Source organism: Eschscholzia californica, unplaced genomic scaffold (assembly GCF_041429995.1).
Source record: "Eschscholzia californica isolate CP2 unplaced genomic scaffold, dmEscCali1.0.p SCAF_3, whole genome shotgun sequence".
NCBI lineage: Eukaryota > Viridiplantae > Streptophyta > Magnoliopsida > Ranunculales > Papaveraceae > Eschscholzia > Eschscholzia californica.
In genome coordinates, this window is record NW_028238420.1 from 38,032,312 (window position 1) to 38,050,244 (window position 17,933).

Sequence of the window (17,933 nt, forward strand, 5' to 3'; positions counted from 1 at the left end):
CATATTTAGACCCTTTTGCATTTTTGATCTTTGAATTTTGTGGGTATATTCACTGCAAACCCTCACGAGACAAAACTCGTCCTCTTGGGTAACCAAGAGGTTTAACGGCTTGTTGCACGGGCTAAGTGCAATCGTGGGTCCCTACGAAAATGGTGAAATGGGTTTAGTTTTATTTTTCTGTTTTGCTCGAGGACTAGCAAAATCTAAGTTTGGGGATGTTTGATGAGACATGGAAATGTCCCATCTGAGTCTCTTAATTTAGACGAGTTAGTCTCTCTAGAGCAGTTACTCTCACGAATTACTCTCTTTTATGTTCAGGTACCTTTTTACAGAGTTACGCGTGCAAAACGGATAAAATCGGAAAGAATACAGACTAGGGGCATTTTGGTCATTTGTTGATTCTGACTTCTTGGTCAAGATTAGTGTTCGGATGGAAAGTAGAGTCCAAGACGAGCCCGTAGGTGAAAACGGAAGTCGAATCGGGGTCCGGACGAGCAATTTAGGTGAGGTCAAAGATTGGGGTCAAAATCATTTGACCAAAACACCTAGAGCCACGTGGCGCAAATCCATCAGGAGGACACAACGCAATCTGACGGTAACATGAGTTCACGGTATACTGTCGGGAAGCTTGGTGGGCTCCCGGGTGTTTTCGGGATCTTGAACTAGCAGCAGTTGGGTGTGACATGGCCCATGGTACTATGATGCTCCCTTACACACGTCATATGGATCGACGGCCGTAGATATTTCCCACAGATCCCGTGTATGTGGCTCCTGTCGTAGTTTATGTTAGCTGCCGCGCGAAACACTGGATCATTTTGATCCCTCCTCATCAGTACGTGATGAAGCTGCCATTATCTTCTCCGATTCTTTCTTGCCAAATCGAAGATACTCTTGAGAAGAGATAAGACCCGAGATTGAAGAATAAGGTTGGTTAAGAAAGTTAGAGAGAGAGAAGGCTAGTGGTTAAAACAGGAAGTCGAATTAGAGAGGAAAACCGAGAGATAATAATGTAAAGATCTTAGACTAAATCAAAACCGAATGGAGGAAGAGATAAGACCGAGAGAGATTTGGGAGATTAATTCGAATCAAAGAGAGACTCGGTTGGTCTATAAAAGAGAAGAGAAACAGAGAGCTGGACATCACGAATTTTAGAGAGAAGAACAGGAGAGAGAGAGAGAGACAGAAACCGAGAGCTTCATCAATTTAGTTTTTCTTGATTTCTTGATTTCTCTTTGTTAATCTTAGCTTCTTAGTGAGAAAGAAAGAGAGAAAGTTAGAGAGAGAGACAGAGAGATATTGTAGAGAGACAGAAACTCGGTTTTAAGAAATTAGTTTGATTTTTGATTTCTCTTGTTATTTTCTACTTCTTAGTGAGAGAGAGGGAGATTAAAGAGAGAGAGAGAGAGAGATTACAGAAAGAGTGAGAAAGAAACAGAAAGTTTAGAGAGAGAAAGAAGGTTGAAGAAGATGAGAAAATAAATTTCCCAGAGGGAAACCATTTCCGGGAAGACGAGAAAATCGTTTTCCCAGAGGATGCGTTTGGCAGAATCTCGGAAAATCAGAAGGAAATCAATTCCTTCAGGCTCTGTTTGGCTGCAAAATCAGTAAGAAATCCGACTTTTTCTACTTTTCTCCCATCATTTATTTAGTTAAACTTCCATCTATCATCATGAGAAACTAATTTTCCTATCTTGGGTTTTAGATGAAGTCCATAATGAGAATGTTATTGTTTTGATTTATATGCAAGTCAATTTTTAGATTAAATCTTCATATATTTTAAAGTTCTTATTGATTTAATGACAACATCTTCCGGATTCTAGAACGTTCATGTAATAGAACCCGAGTAAAACAAAGAACTTAGTTGATTAAGGCAAATACATCGTCTTTAGGATTATCATATGGACGGATTCGAAAACCCTAGGTTCCCCTTTTCTGAATTTCAACTTATTTGTTTTCTTTTGAGTTACATTTGCTATTTTTTTTTTGGAATCATATTACCAATCAAACCACTTTTGAAAATCACAATAGTTTTAAGATTAAATTGAGTTTGACTTAGTCTCTGAGGAACGAACCGGTCTTACCGAGAAATTACAACTTGACACCCGTGCACTTGCGGGTGTAGACCTATTTAGGGTAACCTTTTAGGCCCATCAATATACCCTAGTAAACAATAAGCAGAATACCAAAAAATTAGGTATCAAGAATATAACAACAATAATTATGAAAAGTCATGTGTTTGATTGATACAAGTGTTTGATTGATACAAGTGTTTGTGCCATAGGACACTGGATATACCCTAGTAATAATAATAAATGCTTGAGACATTTCTATTGTGTATGGTTCAGAAGTTACCTTTATGACCTTCTTCTGGCCTTTCTTTGTTGTCTAAACTGGTTTCTGATCAATTTCAACTAATACAATCCGACCAATATCCAGAAATTCCTTTTCCAAATTGTGAGAGGCGGTTGTTAGAGGCGGTTTAGGTGAGAGTCCTTTTCCAAATTGGATTTGGACTCAAAATTGAAAATTGCTCAAAAACTCAAAATTGGAGTCGGTGGATACAATATATATATATATATATATAGGGGGTTTGAGTGCTTGAAAACACAACATAACAACTACTCAACATAGAGTGAGAGCAAGAGAGAGAGATAGAAGGTTATTTTCTATACTGTCTTGGGACGAACTTGCGGGTTGTGTAAGTCGTTTTCATATATCCTTCAATAAAGTTTTCTTGTTCGCCCGAGGACGTAGGCTTTAAGCTGAACCTCGTTAATTCTGATTACATATATATTTTGGCGTAGCTTTTCGATTAATTTTCATAATCAGATCAATTTCTAAGATAAGTTCGATAGCTTCCGCGAACGTTTAGTACTAACAAAAGTCAACCTTTCTTTACCAATGAGGCGACCTATCTTTCTCTCTCCTAACAACTATTTTACCAAGGAGACCATTTCATCTCTCTTACAGAGACTCCCTACTTTATCCTCTTACAGAGGTTGCCTACTTTATCTCTCCTACAAAGGTTGTCTACTTTATCTCTCCTACAGAGACCGCCTATTTCATCTTTCCTACAGAGGATCACACTCATAGGAGGTTATTGCAAATTATGAAAATACCTAGGTAGCTAAAGACTAAAAAGATTAGGTGATATTTTTTAATTGAAACAAGAAATTGATAGAGAATTTTGACCAAAGTTCCTCCAAAATTACCCCTGTTTTTAGTTCTTATAATGGTTATAGTCATTTTTATTTTCTAACGTTATTTCTAACATATAGAACCAACATGGAGGATTAATTATCGCTAATGTTTGGGGTTCGATCATTATACTGCATTTTGAAACTACTTCCAGATATTTTTGTGTTAATTTTTTATTAAATTTATTATAGATTTTATAAATATAATGTACGAATAACGGTGTTAGCTAAAAAAGTCTAGCGCATCCCTAGAGTAGGTGCTGAGATGTATTACTTTTTTATGCATTTTACAATATCTCTGTATTTTGTGCCTATAAGTCTCATGTTATGTTTTATCATCAATAAACTTCTAACGCGACACATTTGTAAGGTATTATCTTTTGATGTATTTGGGTGCATATGTGACACTCACATGCCACATGTTATGGGGTTCCTCACAAAAAATCCCCTAGTAAATTATATAATTTTTTTTGTTTTTTTTTATGAAATGTAAACTATATAACTTAAATGCTCAAACCCTCTAACTTTCAAAAAGCAAATAAATCAATAGGTTAGGTATGGGGTTGATAGAAGGGGCAATATCGTCATAAACCTCATATGTTATTCGCACGGTCGCACCCACTCTTAGTTGAAATTCGAGGAAATTATCCAATTTGGGACCTACATCAGTCCATTAAAAAAAGATGGGGTGAAAACTAAATCCACTAAATAGTTAGGGTGTATGTCAAATTTTCCTAAAGATTAAAAAGTTTTTTTTTTTTTGAAGTCTAAAGATTAAAAAGTTGAATAACCTTTTCCACTACAATTAGGTCAACAAAACTCTTACTTCGTCAGCAAGAATCAGAAGCTGCCACGTAGGTCGGTTTCCTCTGCCACGCGGTTACGTGGACAAGTTTGAGTTTGTTAAAAAAACAAAATCAGAATCCCAAATCAGATAGTAGTTAGTATTTGAGAATTGAGAAAGGGACGCCAATTTCACCCAATAATTTCTATTCAAAACCCTAACCCTAGATTTTATTTCCCCTCTTTTGTTCATCTTCATACTAATTATTTATTTTTCTTCTGCAACACAAATTCGACCATTAATGGGTTCCTTCAATAGCAATAACTCTTCTCAGAGTTACGCTCCTTCGGCACCTTCTATACCTGAATCTTACCGGGAAGAGCACAACCACCACCAGCATCAGCAGCAGCAATCGTCGTCGTCTTCTTCTCAGAATTACAGCGGGCAGTATCAACCTGGGTATATGCAGTCTTCTTCTTCGCCCTATCCACCGGTGGTAGATCATCAGGCTTCAAGTTCTCGTGGGTATTTTCCACCGGGGACTCACCCGGAGATAATAAGAAGTTTTCAGATGGTGGATAAAGATAGGAGTGGTTTTATTGATGAGAATGAGTTGCAAGAGGCTCTCTCTTTTGGTTATCAAAAGTTTAGTCTTCGTACTGTTCGATTGCTTATGTTCTTATTCAAAAATCCCAATGACCCTGGTCTTAAGATTGGTCAGCCTTTTTTCTCTCTTTCTCTCTCTATATATATATATATATATATATAATTGTTTGTATCTGAATATGATCATGAAATTTGATAACCCTGAAAATTGTTGATCATTAGGATGATTCAAGTTGGGTTGCCCTAAAATGTTTAGGAGAATGCTAGTACATTTTTAATGTTATGTGGTATTTGCAATAAGTAAAAAGGGGTGTAGAGATTTCTTACTTCTTATGATCTCAATGTATCAATTTTCCAAGATCACCACCAATCTTCTTATCCGGTTAAATTTCGGTATATGGGTACGCCTCGAGGTGTGCTCAAGGCGATTCAGTCTATGTTCCGCTCGAAGTGTATGCCTATATGGACAAAAACGAACCGCAGAAGCATTGACTGAGCTTAGGGAACATTTATATTTCTTATTTGTTGAACACTTATATTTCGGTAGCGAAGTTTAAAATGTTATCTTTATTATATATGTGCTATTATTTATTTTCTTCTAAAAGAGTTAGTGTACTACTTAAAAGGCAGCAATTCGCATTTTGAAGCAAACTGCTTTGAGGGGTGAAAATGTATTCTTGAACATCTCTTCTTATTGCATCTTAATGTTTTATACATGCATAAACATGTCATGATGTTAAAAATCTAATGATCCTCATGTAATATAATGTTAATGTTCTATTTAGATAAAATCACAAAGAAGAAACTAAGAAAGTCATTAGACGAACAAAGCAATCTAGAATCTGTTCGATGCTGGAATCTTGTTTAAAATGTATTCTTTAATGATCAAGCACTTTATTTATAAGGAAATAAGAGAACTTATGAATTTTGTAGAAATATTACTTGTGTGGATTCTCAACTCGTTCCTTGTCACAACTTACAGGGCCTAAAGAATTTGCTGCACTTTGGAGTTGTCTTGGACAATGGCGAGTAAGTATCCTTAATTTGGCATGCTTGGCCCCTTCACTAAGGTTGTTGTAGGACCGAATTTACTATGCAAATCTAGCAAATACTACACTTATATCAGTTTAAGAAGTTATAATTCACAATATATGATTAGACATCGTTACTGAACAACCATATTTGGTTGTTGAATCTCTGTTCTACAGTTACCTTTAAGTATTCTCTGATGTCGATATTGGACTTTAAACTTGTTTTTGTAGGCCATTTTCGAGCGATTCGATAGAGACAGGAGTGGGCAGATTGATTTAATGGAACTGAGGGATGCTTTATATAGCCTTGGATATGCAGTCCCCTCATCGGTTCTTCAAGTTCTAATCTCCAAGTATCATGATGGTTCTGGCAGAACAGGTCAACTTAATTTTGACAGCTTTGTTGAGTAAGTTACCTTTCTTCTCGGCTACTGTTGCATAAAACGTTCGGAGTCTGTAGTTAAATTTATCTAACGTTGTCTTTTGTCTCGATATGCAGGTGTGGGATGATCGTTAAGGTGAGTCGCCTTCTAGCTCATACCATCTTTTTATAAATTTCAATAAAATATTTTATTAGTACTCTTTTATTTTTCAAGTGCCCGAGGGGGATTAAACATAGAATCTTTTCACCATTTTGCAAGTACGAACTTTATAAACTATAAAGATATACATGAACTAGAGCAAACCCGTTCCGTTATAAAATTATTCGTTGAGCCAAGCTAGAGAAGTTCATTAATTTTCATAAATCGTGGTAGTTTTTCTGGATGAATTTTCGTGTTATTCTGCATCACCAATTCACCATGAATCCATTTTTCTCATTTTTTTTGCAGGGCTTAACTGAGAAATTTAAAGAGAAAGATCCTCGATACACTGGATCAGCAACTCTCACCTATGAAACATTCATGACCATGATCATCCCATTTCTCGTATCATGAATCAAAGTTACTGGGTACTCTCTCTGCTAATGTATCATATTTGATGCTTTTGATCTTATCTTTTGGACTATTCCACGTTTCTACCACGTATTCTTTGAGTTGTATTGGTATAAAAGTGGTGTTTAGTGTGTCTTGGCCACAGTTGTTATAAACATAAACTTCAAACCGAGCTATAAATATAAGGTGATTTTTCTTTTGAAATGTTAAGATTCGAATCCTGGTCTCTCGTACTAGTTTCCAATTTGGTTGAGTGGGTGGTAATGTCTTCTCCTAATTGGAACTTACTGATATAGTTTGAATCTTGCAGCTTTTTTCCTACTCCTCCCAACAAATCATATTTGTATCGAATTACGGAGTTGGGAAATACTGACTACTATTTTAACTTTTTTTTTTTTTTTTGAAATGGACTATGTTCTACGTTAGTCATTACACTATCAAGATGTCTGCCGAAATTAGACTACAAATGAAAGAGGCCTAAAAAGCCCAACAAACTTATTATTAATACCTTTTAATAACCCAAGTTTAATAACTATGGATTCCACTTCTGAAATTAAACAACAAATGAAAGAGGCCTAAAAAGCCCAACAAATTTATTATTAATACCTTTTAATAACTCAAGTTTATTAACTATAGATTTCCAATTCAAAAAAAAAACTATGGATTTCACTTCCGGTGGTAATCAAATCTAGGATCTCCGGATTTTTAGAGTTTATGTCAACACTTTGAAGCACTTGGGTAAGAAGTGTTGGAGGACATTATTTTAACTGTTAAAACGTTGAATTCTATGAGTGAATCATAATTCCTTCTACTTAAGAAAGTTGGTAAAAGCTTAACAGACGTGAAACTTGAGAAAGTTGAACACCTTTTTCTCCTCCACAATTATTAACAACTTTGACAATGGTGGAGCACCTAGTGAACTTTATTGACTCACTTATCCTTAAAGTTAGGGGGAGAGATATCATCAAATCTTACTCAATTTCTATTTTCTAGTGGGGGGAAATAATAATGCAGCCAAAAAGAGTCAAAAGACAGCTGAAATCTTCCAATTTTCTCTCTCTCTTGATGTACTTTCTCTCAACTAAATCTAGGCAGTTATTTCAACAAAAAAAAAAAAAAAAAACTAAAATCTAGGCAGTGAGTCCCATTTGAGCTCTAATGTTTGGGTTGCTCTTCCTCCCCTTGCACTCTAAATATCTTCCAAGTTTAGATCTTTTTTTAAAGAATATTAGTGATTGAAACGACCATTACAGGCGGTTTAAATGAGCGGTGAGATTGTTTGAAGCGGTGGTTTCTGTCTAAATTAACTGTAAGATTGTTAGAGGCGGGTAAACCATAAATGTAACAAGCAAACAAAGAAATAATTTATGCTCTGATTCGCAATGAAGGTCTTATTTGGATAAATGACTTCAGATATCAGCTTAAGGTTAGAGTATACATATATATTGACCACATTTGAATGTTCGGTAAGAATCTAATTAACCATTTTATGCTAGACAACTAATGAAAACTATAGACTTGTGTCTTTATAATATTTGTGTCCCTTTTTTCTTCTTCTAAGTTATACCAATTGGGTTGTTCAAAAAATTATTAACCGGTCCTAGTAAAAATTTTTTTAAAAAAAGTATTTGGTGTTGATTCCGGCGTCTGCCACTAATGTGTGAATTTTGCTTCCACTTTGGCTTGTATTTCCTGCATTAAATTGGGACTGTTAAACGAACTGGAATGCATACTACTTTCTCTTTTTTTAGCATTGAAACTATAGCAATGGATAAAATTCTATTAAGATATTCGCTGAATTCCAAATAAACAAAACATGTACATTGTCAAGATATACCAATATCGTTAACAACAACAAACTTGAAACAAGGGTTGTTGGATTGAGTCACATCATGTTTCAATCGGGAGTCCAATTTGTTCCATTAGAATTATTGTGTTGAGATATTCTTTTGGGATCAGATAAAAAGTTCGGATGATAGGTAGGTCCAATCATTATAACATTCATAAATTAAAAAAAAACGTTATTTTCTTTTATAAATTGTGATTTTTGGATGATGACTTAAAGTTGACATGGATAGAGGATGACACTTGAGCATAATGGACTCGATCGATTCCAAATATAAAGAGCTAAAGAGAGAATTTATAAAAAGGTTTTATTTCCAAGACAAAATAACAATTGAAATTCAAGTGTTGGCCATTCAAAAAAAAGGAATGAAGCTAAAAAGATCACCAAAAGATGGAATCCTACTTGCCCTTTTCTATGTGGATAGAAACTTGAAGAGATATTTTGATTAGAGATTATGACTTTCCCATTTTTGCTCATAAGGAGAGGGATAAGATAAAAAGGAATGATCCATCAATTCTCAAGAAAAGAACAATTATATATGGGTGTTACTGATTTTCGTTTCTTAACATTGAATAGAGTTTCGAATAAATAAGTTTATTTATACTGATTACGTGCAAATCAATTTAGAAGTAAATTGAAAACCTACGAACTTAAAAACAAGTCTAATCGCTTTACATGTTCGGGTAAAACTAGTGGAACTAAACGCATTTCCACCGAACATTACTCTAAAACTAGTAGATCACAAAATTAGTGAAGTGAAAGAAAATTATAAAGGACTTACTTGCAATAAGAACTCCATACAGCATTGATACCAAAGTTTGTTGTGTTCCATTGCTTCTCTATCCTCCTTTCTTGATCTTTGAGATTCATTTGAGTTTCTAATACTCTTTTAAGCATGGATTAGAAACCCCATAACAGAGATCAAGAAACTTAAAATGCTCATTACCTGAGAAAACAAACAGGACAATACAATTTCAAATACACTTTGAAGTTAGAAGATCAACCTCAATGTGAGCCTCACAGGCAAGGTGTAAATAAGGTGTAATAGTAAGTCGAAAACTAGGCTGCCAAGTTAAATTTTCCTATTTCATATCATAAATGTGTTGCTTACCTCAATCTTGGAAGTTGAAGAAGTAATAGTCAATTCTGGAAGATAACCCTGAACTCCGATATTATAAACCAGAGTACCATTGGGATAAAACAACCCATAATTCCTTTCTGAAGCTGGCCCGGGTTTCAGATTTTCGTTAAATAACGCGAAAACAAAAATATCTATAGGTACCGAAGGTTTCATCGGTGTACCTTGTTTTTCCTCTATTCTTTTAAGTATATTACTATTATAAATCCCAGCATTTTGTACAGTTGCTCCAGCTTCATTTTCATCTCCTTTAGAAGGCCAACCGGTTTCAGAAATCTTAACATCAATATCGGTATGACCCATTGCTTTAATCGCCGAATAAACAGCATCGACTTGAGCATATAACATATTATCATAATTCAAATTTGTAATTGGATCATTCATTCCTTGATTAGGTTGAAGTAGTACATAATCTAATGAAACTTGATTTGGGTTATCTTTATAAGCAAAATAAGGATAAGCATTAATAAGAAAAGGGGAATTGATTTGTGAATGAAAATCAAGAATGGGTTTAATATATTGAGCGAAATCGGGTCGAAAAAGACCCGAAGAAGGTGGAAATGAAGTAGCTAATATACTAAGAGAATGAGCCGTTGTGACATTAACTTGTGTGTTTAATCCAAGTGAAACAAGAGCATTATAAACTGATTTCATTGCAGGTAAAAGATTTGAAATTAGGTTAAGATCGTTACCGGAAAACACTTCGTTTCCGACGGTAATTGAAGTGATTTTGGTTTGAGGAAGATAAGGTTGAACATTTTGTTTAACCCAAGATAGAGCTTTATTAGGATCAGTCATTGCAAGAACATCACCAGCTCCAACAATGAATTCAACATTTGTATTTGAGAAAGCTTGAAGAACATTTGGATCAGCATCATAAAGTTTAACTCTGTTAATGTTTAGAGATCTAAGTAAACCTGCTACTCTTGTTGGAGATGGTAGATTATTCGCGATTTGTCCGTAATTGATTCCAACTCCAAGACTGATTGTTTCGATTACGAAACCTGAAAAAAAAAAACAGAATTTTTAATAAGAGAGTAGAATCAGAAAAACAGAGTAAAACTGAAACTTATTAGAGATTTGGGTCTGACCTGAAAGTAGGAGTAGAAGCAGAGGAAGAGAGAGAAATTGAACAGAACTCCCCATCTGAGATTAGAGAGAGAGAGTTGTGATCTAAAGATCCGTTATTTTCTCTTTCTTTCTTCAACTCTAGATTTCAGCACCAGATCAGTTGGAAGTTATATATATAAAAATCTAGGTTTAATATGATAATGTTTTTGTCAGTTCCACGTATGAATCTTTTTATATTGTCAACCAATTTTACCCGCCTAATTTTACTAAGACAAACTACCAGGAAACAACTTCAAAGTATCATCTCGGACCAAACTAGGGTTTAAGAAATTATCTCTATTCTTCGTGCGACAATGATCCAACAGAAAAGTTTTAGATCTTCGTCTAAAACTTTATAAACTAAGAAAATCTATAGATTTCTGTCATATACTCATAGAAGAAAAACACAAGAGTAAAGTAAATACTTAATTTTATTGATAAAACTTCATGAATTAAACAACTAGTGAATCTCCTTTATATAGTATTAGGAGTTTCCTAAATCCAATAAAATTCTAATTAACAACTTCTAAATAAATATAATACTATAATTTTTTTAAATGTAAAAATGTTAAGAATATAATTCTTTAGTAACAAAAATCATAAACTACTAAAATAACAAGATTTGATGATATATGAGTTTTTGGAAGATCTTCTATAATATTTTCTGAAAATCTATTGTTTGTCCAAATGGTTCAAAGTGTTGACATAAACTCAAAAAACAAAAAAGTCTTAGGTTAGATTTCCAAACAAATATAAATTTATATCTATTGCTTATAGCCCACGTTGCACGGTTGTACCATGAGCTCTCGCGCAATGCCTTCTTGTTAGCCCTATTTCTATCGAGTCGCACAGGTACTACTACCAGCTGTGGGCCTAAGTGATTACTGTGTAAAGACCATTTTTTTCTTTTACATCCAGAAGGTATGACTTTGATACTGTAATTGTATCCTACTTAAATATGTTTTGTGTTTCACAGGTTGCCCCAATGAGGCATACTGTATGACTTTTCTTGCAGTCAATTTTATATTTATCAAAATGCCTATATAACCCTCTTTTTGTCAATGCATTTGAGTAATGCCCCAAACAAAAAATTTCTTATAATACTCTTTTATAATTTTGTTATCTTTCACAATCTAACAGGACATCCATTCATGGAGATTCTCAAGAAAGTATTTAACTTGTCGAAAAATAAATTATGTTTCTATTATCTTTAGTCTCTTTTTATTTTTCTTCATCTTCTCTGCAATGGAGGTCTTCAATCTTAATTTTCTTATAAGAATCTGTCATCAATAAACATACCATAATTTGTTTTCTTTGTTCCTTTAGGAAGCGATCAGTTTGTTCATCACAAAGAGGTTGAATTGGTTGCTCAGGAATACAAGTGTGTCCGTGAGGAAAAGATTCCTTTAAAGGAGTACAAATTTTAGAAAAACAAATTGGGTTCCAAAAATTCTATTGGGAAGGAACAAATTTTCTTCTATTAACTGGACATTCTTAAATTTTTTTGTTATGTTTAAGGACACACATAGAAAAATAGAACAAAAAGAGGAGAGGAAGAAGAACATTATAAATTTAAATTTGGATAGTTGATTTTTTTTTTTGAGAGCCTTCATTAATAGAAGCCTTCCTAGAGATAAAGACGAGAAGATGACAAATATGAAAAATAAAAATAAATATGATAAGGGACTAACAGAAAAACCAAAATGACAATAAAAGAGTTGTTTGATTCATTAGTCAATAATTAAGAATATAAAAAGAAGACCATCTAGGCGTTCTATATAAACCAGACAATTAAGTAGAAAATCTCTCTTAAACTAGAGAGTCATTCCAGAAATAAGCCTTCATGTTTTCATGTGTAGTTAGAGGGTTTAACCAAAAGGGAAATGAACGTTTTGTAATTGGTTACTTTTAATTGAATTTGAAACTAATTAAGAGTCAGTTTGATACATGTGAAACCAGTTTCTGATAAGAAAAAAATTCAATTTTTATTCACGGAATTTCAATCTTTTTTTTTATTAAACCATAATTCCGTTCATAAGTGATAACAATCACAAGATTACATGGTAGATAATTCTTATTCCTCTGAGAACTACATGAGAGTTACATAAGTAAAGTTCACAGAATTTTTGAATGTAAAGTGCCTCATAAAGGGACAGGAATTGACAAGACACAGACTAAAAAAAAAATCCTAAAAATCGAAAAAAGAAATTTTTAAGATCGAGAATGAAAAGACCCTAAAGGTCACAGATTAAGTACCCTAAAGGTCAACAGTAACAAAATTACATCAATAATATTACACTAATAAAAGTGAAATCTTGATCGTTCTTTTCTCTCGTGTTGTAAATTCATCTTCAATCTTCTTGAGATGTTCACCGTAGAAATCGACAACAGTGACTCTTCTTTTCTCACTAACATTTATATTCATACTTCTATTCCGTAAACATTTAAAATCACCAAAAAGTGGATTATATCCTTCATCGAATTTAAGTGTTGTCAGGCGATCCATGTTGGAGAGAGAAGAACAAGAAGAAGAGGAAGAAACCAAGAAGAAGAGAGAATTGGCGATCTTGTTGATGATAATGATATTTCTTTAGAGTTAAGAAAGAGAGAGAAAACTGTGTAGGATGGGTTTAGATTCAATAGTTTCTCTCTCTAAAACCTACACTCCAAGATCTGTACTTTTAGGTTATCTGTACTTTTGTCTTTGAATAACCATGAGAAATGTAATAGAATCATCTAAAGGCACCCGACAAATTATTGTCGCCCTTTTTTACACTTGAGGCGCTAAATGCTCACGGCCGTTACAAGTTTCCGTTACCATATTCATTATCTTGCTGAATACTTTTTCTAAGATTCATCATCTTACCACCGCAAGAAAACACATCTACAGATCATAATCTCAATTCAATTTAAATCCTAATTCATGAAGAAGACAACTCAGTGCAAACGCAATCCAATTCAAACTTAACTTCTTCCAGCAGATGATGATAATCATTAGGAATTCAATTCAAACAATTCATCAAGAACTCAACTAGATTCAAACTCTGATCCAAAAAGTTTTTATTAGTAGACATGATAAATGATCCAAGAATATGAATCTTTTTGTCACCTAAACAAATCGTCTAACTTCATTTTTCTTACCAAAATCAACTTTCCTGTATAACAAACAGATCCTCAATTATCCGTTTGACTGCCACGTGACTGGGTGGTGCCTAATGCCTGATGACAAGTAAAACTGTAAAAATAGGATAAATGAAGGGCGGTAACCAAGGATTGCTTGGCTAACGTAATCCTCTTGTAAGCACCCACGTGGGATTCACCGGCCATGCAAAAAGTCGGTTGATGCCAACTCAGCTTTCATGTTTCGGATTTATATTATATATTATAAATTCCAAAATTAGCAGATATCTGGTGGATCAATTTTCAACTAGATTAAAAAAATATGATACATTAATAGGAGGCACGAGTGGAATTCTCACATAAAAAATATAAAACTTAAAACTTACAATATCGTTTTCAAACTTTGACCTCTAAGTATTTCAGGGCCGGCCCTGACTTTTCGGTGGCCCGAAGCGAGGTCTGAAAATGTGGCCCTTTCTATCAAATTGTAAAATTTATTACTGAAAACCGTAAGTACTGCAAAATATTTTCATCATATTTATAAATAAATTAGTTTTTTTGATGATTACAATCACTGACATTTTGTTCTTATGAAATTTTTCGATGCAAAGTCACTAATACTCGTCGAATAATCAAGACTGTCAGACATATCATTCTCAATAGATAATATAGCTAACTCATTTAACCTTTCTTGCGGCATAGTAGATCGAATATAAGACTTAATCAACTTCAACTTAGAAAAACTTCTTCCTGCAGAGGCAACGGTAACTGGTATAGTCAACATAATTTTATAAAAAACTCATGTGTTCGGGTAACAACCTTTCTTATCTTTCAAAAAATCTAGCACTTCAATTGGTCTTTTGATCTCATTTGGTAAAAGACGCTTCAACACTTTCAGTTCAGAAAATAAGTCTAGTCTGTCTATGTCATATGACTCATTATGCTTGAAAAATGTTTCAAGGCGAACACATGAATCTCTCAAATCACCATCATCTTGGGAGTTTAACTTTTGTAACTCAATCAGAAAACCAAATATTTCTTTGTACTTCTGAAATTGCTCGAATCTGCTCTTAAATGAACAAAGAGCATAATCCAATATGTATATGAAATAATTAACTTTAAATGCTTCTGCAGACGACATTGATGGATCTTCACACACATTCTCGTCAAACTGTTGCTTTCTTCGAATAATACGTTTTTCCGAAATGTTGCTTCAACTCCCGTCTTAATGGCAATCTCTTTAGCTTCAATCATGCCTTCTTCAAACCCCACTTCTCTATAATCTTCAAAATAACGAATGAGTCCGTTCAATTTCTCTAATGCAACATCAATATTTATATCTTCAGTTTGAAGTGTTTTGCTAACAGAGTTTACCGCAAACAATATATTATGCCAAATAACCATGCTCAAAAGGAATTTAAAATTTTCAAAGTCTTGTTCTGATATATTTTTGGCACCATGAACTGTTTTTGAATCATCACTTGTCTCCACCAATACTTCTAAAGCTTCTAGTAATTAGGATTAAAGATTAGGCTTTCATCAGTAGTTTTTTGTTAACTTAATAAACCCTACACCATCTAGATATTGTCAATTGTTATTATATATAACAGAAAAGATAGGAGTAAATAAATAGAAATTTAGATTTAGATGAATTTAATAAACTCTACAACATCTAAAGATCATATATTTATATATAATGAGAGGGAAAAAGTAAATAAATAGTAGAAAATAGGATTTGTTTTATCCTAAATAAGGCAATAACTCGATGACTTTGAAGAATCTAAGAAGGGAAGGTGACTAGGTGAGATGAGTAGATGACAATGGATCTCTCATCCCGTAGTGGAGAAGAAGAGGGTGTTCTCGGGTCCGGTTTGGCACTTTGACTTGAAGAAAGAAAAAGATATTGGGATTTCATGATTTAGATATTTAAATTTCAAAAAACATTTTTTTTCATGTCCAACAAACTGTTGGGTCCACCATTCATTTAAAGATCATCAAATTTGGTGGCCCTTTTTTACTTAACATTTGTTAAATGGGGCCCTTATAATTTTCTTAGAGAGTTAGGCTTCTTTTATATTTTTTAAAGAAATTAATGTCTTTGGTGGCCCCTAAAAGTCGGTGGCCCGAAGCGACTCTTTGTTCGCTTTGCCCCAGGGCCACCCCTAAAACCGTTTTTTTGGGAAAGTGACTAAAAAAGTACTAAAAATCACTGCAATAGCATTCGATCTCATAAAAGAGCAAGACCAGAAATATTGAACTTGGGTATAAGTAAACTAGTTTATGTTGGTGTTAGGTCATCTAACTACATTATTTATACCCTTAATAACCCAAGTTCAATAAATTATGGATTCCACTTTTTATGGGAATCGACCCGAAACGTCCAGAATTTTCGGAGTTCAACCATTTGCACAATGAAGTGTTGACAAGTAAAATAGTTACCTGTTCAGAGAAAAAATAGTTAAAAATATATCATACATTAAAATAACTCAGTCAACTATATGAGGTATAAGCCTGACCGTCCGTTTTTGTTGGGAGTTTGATAAAGATTACATCAAATGGATGATATAAAATCATTTTCGTGTAAATCGAGTCAAAATAGAGGTGTATTAGTGTCAACAATTAAATCAGTTAAAATCTTCTTAAAATATCTCCCAACACCCCACGATTTCTCTCTTTCTTTCTTACCCCCCTCTCTTTCTTCTCTCTTTTCCCTAACTTCTAAATAACATTCCACACTCCCTTATCTTTATCTTCTTTCTTCTTATTCTTTCATAGAAGAAATTTTTAATCATCATTATCTTTATCTTCTTTCTTCTTTAGATAAAATGTGGTGTTTATCAGCGTAGCCAATAGGACTATGTCGTGTCCGTAAGACACTGCGGAAACATACTGCTTCTATAATTAGTGAAACATTATTAAGAAATTTATTTAAGACATTGAAAGTTTAACTATACAATTATATTACTAAAATTTGAAAGATAACTTATATAGGTCGGTTTGGGGCAAGGCCCCCTATATCACCTGCAAGGTCCATCAACTTGCGACACTCTAAGTTGTAGAATTTGAGGTTCCCGTTAGATTTGCTCTAAATTGTTATCTCCACCAAACTTTTCTGATTCTACAAAGCCAATACAGAACCCCTTTGTATATATTACTATTCAAGATAACGATTTCCACAAACATTATGAATGATATTTTAAGGGAAAGAAGTATTTTGATTTTTATGTATAAAAATGACTGCTGGAGCACATTAAAATCATCATTCATTTGTATTGTATTTAAGCACATGTGTGATAATAAATGGCGGCTAATGTGGATTAGACTGTATTTGTCAATTTAGCTGGGCTGAAAGTCCATCACACGTGGACAATGTCTTTTTCTTGCCGAACTTGACAGAGATTTAGTACATGTCAACAAATACAAGCGGTCTTGTTTATTAGGGTTGAAAGTGGATCGAAAATAACCTATTTTCTAAATGTTAATTATAGAGAAGAAAACTTCCCCCTCATATTTTGTTTACTCTAGCACACAGTAATCCGAAAAACATACAATAGAAAATGCATCAAAATCGTCTCTAGTAGAAGAAGAAACTTTTGTCTAACTTTGGTGAGTCTGAAAAAATAACTCTTTTTTTTATCTTATTCATGCATCAGAATCATGTGTTACTTAAACATTGTTATACGATATCTTATATTCTTATCTGTTTTATAAGACCCAAAATTTCAAACTACAAACTTATAGTGAAAATTTTCTTTTTCTTGGTCATGAACAAAGACTTTGGTTAAATTTTTTCATTATCTTGGTGGGGTTTATATCATCCTTTCTTATTATATGATATCGGACCATTGGTAAAAGGCACTTTGTTTACTTATTAATCATTGAGGGGTTAAAATAAACTTTACTCTTCAAGCATACATAGTAACATAGGTCCCCTAAATCCAACACTTTTGTGGAAATGGATTTTTTTTGTGATTAATTTTGAGCAAATACATGTCCAAGCATTAAGCAATCTTGTAATAGTATTCATATTGCTAATGTTTACAATACAAAAAATTCTATCCTTGTAGAAATCCTTGAGCCAACTCACTCACTCAATAGGTCGTGGCACATGAAGAGTTCAAACCAATCTCATCTACAAGTAGTATGTTGTCTGTCGATAGGCATGTCAT

General features: G+C 33.7%; 2 protein-coding genes across 2 annotated transcripts; one reads left to right on the forward strand and one right to left on the reverse strand.

Annotated features, from left to right (window-relative positions):
* Positions 1–4,116: 4,116 nt before the first annotated feature.
* LOC147550057 (Calcium-binding EF-hand family protein) lies at positions 4,117–6,754 on the forward strand. Its single transcript, XM_086670929.1, has 5 exons — positions 4,117–4,697; positions 5,570–5,616; positions 5,850–6,025; positions 6,118–6,136; positions 6,449–6,754. Exons 1-5 carry the CDS (start codon positions 4,283–4,285, stop codon positions 6,551–6,553), a joined length of 762 nt encoding a protein of 253 aa, XP_086527055.1. The 5' UTR covers positions 4,117–4,282; the 3' UTR covers positions 6,554–6,754.
* Positions 6,755–7,923: 1,169 nt separating this feature from the next.
* LOC147550058 (Glycosyl hydrolase superfamily protein) lies at positions 7,924–11,572 on the reverse strand. The gene is made up of 4 exons (XM_086670927.1): positions 10,626–11,572; positions 9,508–10,538; positions 9,178–9,342; positions 7,924–8,242 (listed from the first exon to the last, which is right to left on the reverse strand). Exons 1-3 carry the CDS (start codon positions 10,678–10,680, stop codon positions 9,286–9,288), a joined length of 1,143 nt encoding a protein of 380 aa, XP_086527053.1. The 5' UTR covers positions 10,681–11,572; the 3' UTR covers positions 7,924–8,242; positions 9,178–9,285.
* Between the last annotated feature and the right edge of the window lie 6,361 nt (positions 11,573–17,933).

Bases quoted from the DNA above. Each gene is read 5' to 3' on its own strand.
- LOC147550057 (XM_086670929.1), top strand. From the start codon at position 4,283: ATGGGTTCCTTCAATAGCAATAACTCTTCTCAGAGTTACGCTCCTTCG. The intron at 4,698-5,569 runs GTCAGCCTTTTT...CACAACTTACAG, and splicing joins TGACCCTGGTCTTAAGATTG to GGCCTAAAGAATTTGCTGCA. The intron at 5,617-5,849 runs GTAAGTATCCTT...TTGTTTTTGTAG, and splicing joins GTTGTCTTGGACAATGGCGA to GCCATTTTCGAGCGATTCGA.
- LOC147550058 (XM_086670927.1), bottom strand. From the start codon at position 10,680: ATGGGGAGTTCTGTTCAATTTCTCTCTCTTCCTCTGCTTCTACTCCTA. The intron at 10,539-10,625 runs GTCAGACCCAAA...TTTTTTTTTCAG, and splicing joins GCTTCTACTCCTACTTTCAG to GTTTCGTAATCGAAACAATC. The intron at 9,343-9,507 runs GTAAGCAACACA...TTGTTTTCTCAG, and splicing joins CTTCAACTTCCAAGATTGAG to GTAATGAGCATTTTAAGTTT.